The sequence below is a fragment of the Drosophila mojavensis genome, unplaced genomic scaffold (assembly GCF_018153725.1).
Source record: "Drosophila mojavensis isolate 15081-1352.22 unplaced genomic scaffold, ASM1815372v1 contig_136, whole genome shotgun sequence".
NCBI lineage: Eukaryota > Metazoa > Arthropoda > Insecta > Diptera > Drosophilidae > Drosophila > Drosophila mojavensis.
In genome coordinates this window covers 8,299,088-8,302,914 of record NW_025318667.1, presented here as the reverse complement: position 1 = coordinate 8,302,914, position 3,827 = coordinate 8,299,088, and the positions used below count along the sequence as shown (strand labels likewise).

Genomic DNA, 3,827 nt, shown 5'->3' with positions numbered 1-3,827 from the left:
TATCTATATGGCTATATAGCTATATATGTACATGTATAGATTGAGAGGTGTATGTGTGTGTGTGTGTGTGTGTCTGCGTGTTTGTGACGTCATCAGAGCCTCCCACGTAGTCCGGCTTCACTTTAGTACAATTCTGATTTTCTTACTTTCACGCAAATGATTTCAGTTGGAAAAAAATTGAAAAAAAAAAATAGCGGAACTTTTTTTCACTTTTCACTTTGCACTGGGTAATTGCAACACGTATACGCCGCGTTGTACCGCGCGAGATTTGTCACTTTGCCTCGGATTTGATAGACTTGCAATTTGTTTGATTATTCTTATTTTGTTTATTGCCAGCTGAGCCTCTTTTTATTTTGTATTTTATATATTTTCCATTCCGCCTCTTTTTTTTCTGTATTTATCGAGTCTCTGCGCTCGCTCGGCCACACAACAAACGTGAAGACGAGCGCACAAACGAACGTGCGGACAACTGAAGAATACAATATTTTGGAAGAACAGAAATATATATATTTGTATATGTATGGTAGGAAAATATATATTTACATATATGTATATACATATATTTGTTCTGTTCCGCAAATGCAAGGCGAAAAGGCAAATCTTACGCTCTGCGTTCGATCGCGGCACACGAAACAAAAAAAAAAAAAAAATTAAATTTGTATATGTAATATATGTTTGTATATATACAAATATATGAAGAAGCGAAAAGTCCGCCGTTCGACAACGGGCAGCGCACTGAATCCGCATCTGAAAGTGATATATAGTCAGTCAGTTGTTGTGTCTAGTTGTGTGTGTGTGTGTGTGCGTGTATTGCCTCGATCGCTCTCCCTCTCGCTCTCTCTCTCAGTCACTCGCTCTTTTTATCTGGCACTCTCTTGGTATCTTTAAATATGCATAAAGTTCCGAGTTATGGACTAAATATGATTTGCTCTTCACATTTCTATCGAGATCAAGTTGAAGCGGAGAGTGTACTAATGGGAGTAAAGAGAGAGAGAGAGAGAAAGAGAGTTGTTGGGCAAAACAAGAAATCGAGAGAGCGAGAGTGCAGGAGCATTCCATCACACTAACATCTGGTTTACAAGTCCTTCAGTTTGAGATTAATCTATATAAACTATTTGAAATACTCTGCAATTTACTATATAATATACATATACATAAAATAATATAAATATTATAATTTTATTTAAAAAATTTTTAAAATATGTATTCTCTTTTTGTATATAATGAATATGTATATAATTTCTTACAGTAAAAAAAATACATATGTATATTTAAAAAATAATATGTATGTATATAATTCTTTTTTAAATATTATTAGATTTTATATATATATGAATTATTTATGAAATTTTAAACTAACATAAACAATTTATGTATACTCTTAAAAAAAAAAAACATTAATAATATTAAAATAAAAAATAAACATATTTAATTATATATTTAAAAAAATCTTTTTTTTTATTATTATTTTCTTTTTTAATACCTAAAATTGTGTTATTTATATATATACATATATATTTTAGCAGCGAGTTTGCTCAAACTATTTAGCTCAAATTATTCAATTCCTTTTTAATCTTTTCTTTCTAGTTTTTTGGATATTCAAAAACTCACATATGAAAAAATTCCGCCGTAAGAAATCGTTTCACGTAGAGCATTCATCAATCGCCTGGGGTTGAGCGCAACGTTTTGCAGCTTCTATAGGCACGCGCCCTCGCGCTTCTCTAAATATTTCATTGTGTATATTTTTAAATTTCCAAGTGAGAGTAAAAATTGAGAAAGAGGGACAGGGGAAGACAGAGAGAGATATGAAGCAGAGAATATAAGAAAACAAACAAACAAACAAAACGCCCTTTAGTGGCATCATGTGGAATTTGTTCGATTGCAGATCATTGGGAGTTTATAGAGTCTTGTTTGATGCGGTCGTCGTGTCGATTGTGCCAGAAGGCGACTGAGTTCCCTAGGCTGGAGATCTGCTGCGCCTCTTCTCTATGATGATGCGCTATGACTGCATCCATTTAAGCGGTTTGCTGGCACTGCGATGACTCCAACTCTGCTCAGCGACTAAGGCTGGGCTTAAATGAAGCTGGCCTTGGTAGAGCTGGGGTTAGTCATATGAAAAGTGAATGGGAACTTCTTTCAAACTGAAGCTTCACATGCAGTTGCCGACTATCTAAAAATATTTCTATATATGTAATAAACTGTAGAGCATTGCAATATTAAAGAAATACTTACTCTAACATAGAATGCGATTAATGACTCTATCAATTTAGTGTAAGGCAAAAACCAATTGGTCAAAGCTTATATATTCCATTGAATATATCGATATGCGTGCCATCTCTAGCGTGAGGCAATAAACGATGGCTAAGGCTGACGATACGTGACTTGCGATAGTTGCTGTTATAATAAATATCTATAGTGGTATATATTAATACGAGACATATATCCATATATATATATATATATATATATATATATATATATATATATATATATACATATATATGTGCATGTGTGTATGCATTCAGGAATGTACATATACATATTTATTTATTGACAAGCTGCCGCAAAGCAGCGGCGTGTTTATAATAACAGAAAGCCCAGTTAAGAGCCCAGGCAAATAGCAGCCAGTGGAATTATAATCAAAATTTGGGTGACAATCGAAATCGGAGTAGGAGCAATCGGTGCGGATGAACAGTGTCATAAATTTGACGACTGACAATCGAAGCTCGACACTTTTCACATCGAGAAAAACTCTGAGACAGACAACTTGCACGCTGCTAGCTCAATTCTCCAGTGATTCGCGAAAACACGTCCAGACATGGCCGAGCGTCGTTTGAGAAGGGAACTGAATGAGCTGTACAAGCAACAGCCGCGCAATTGCTGTGTCTGGCCCGTCACCGGCGATTTGATGCTCTGGGAGGCGACCATTTTGGGCGTCAGAGACACGCCCTACTACTTGGGCGTCTTTTCGCTGCGTCTGCAATTTACCCGCGACTATCCATTTGTGGCTCCCCGTGTACACTTCCTGACAAAGATATACCATTGCAACATTGACTACGACGGATACATTTGCTGGGACCTTCTCAGCACCAGGTGGACAGCTTTCATTAACGTCTCAACCATACTGCATGCCGTGTGCGCCCTAATGCGCGAGCCCAACACCGACGACCCCTGTGACGAGATGATGGCGGCCCTCTATCGCGACAATCGCAGGGAGTACATGAGCAACGCGATCGACTGGACGCTGCGCTATGCGATCGCTCCAAGCGTCACTCTGCCGCCGCTGCAGCTGCAGCTGCAGCGCAGGTCGTTGTTCCAAAGTCGCGTACGTCGTCTAGGTGTAGGAGGAGGCAGACGTGGTTATGGTAGCTTAGAAGGTCCAGGCAGCGAAGGTAGTCAAGGAAGTGGACGTGCCCGAGGAGCCAGAGGAGCTGAAGGTGGCGGAGGTGCACAAGGAGGCAGACGTGCCCGAGGAGCCAGAGGAGCTGAAGGTGGCGGAAGAGCTGAAGGTGGCGGAAGAGCTGAAGGAGGCGGAAGAGCTGAAAGTGGCGGAGGCGCCCAAAGAGGCAGAGGTGCTCAAGGAGGCAGAGGAGCTGAACGTAGCGCAGGTGCACAAAGAGGCGGCGGTGCCCAAAGAGGCGAAGGAGCTGAAGGTGCTGAACGTTCCCAAGGTGCTCAATGCGGCCAAGCTGGTCAGGATGACGGCAGTGGGCGCTTCAATTCGCAGCTGGACTCAGGTGGCGCAGCAGTTGGATCAGCTGGGCAGCAGCTTGGCATGGATGAGACCAACAACGAGACCGAATCTGTCGCAGGCGAGGCACAGCTGA

General features: G+C 40.6%; 1 protein-coding gene across 1 annotated transcript; it reads left to right on the top strand.

Annotated features, from left to right (window-relative positions):
• The first annotated feature begins 2,818 nt into the window (after positions 1-2,818).
• Positions 2,819-3,827, top strand: LOC116804553 (ubiquitin-conjugating enzyme E2-22 kDa-like). The gene is made up of 2 exons (XM_032732642.1): positions 2,819-3,325; positions 3,393-3,827. Exons 1-2 carry the CDS (start codon positions 2,819-2,821, stop codon positions 3,825-3,827), a joined length of 942 nt encoding a protein of 313 aa, XP_032588533.1.

Excerpts from the sequence above, each read along its gene's own strand:
- LOC116804553 (XM_032732642.1), top strand. The coding sequence starts at position 2,819 with ATGGCCGAGCGTCGTTTGAGAAGGGAACTGAATGAGCTGTACAAGCAA. Across the intron at positions 3,326-3,392 it reads GGTCGTTGTTCCAAAGTCGC|GTAGTCAAGGAAGTGGACGT; the intron begins GTACGTCGTCTA and ends CAGGCAGCGAAG.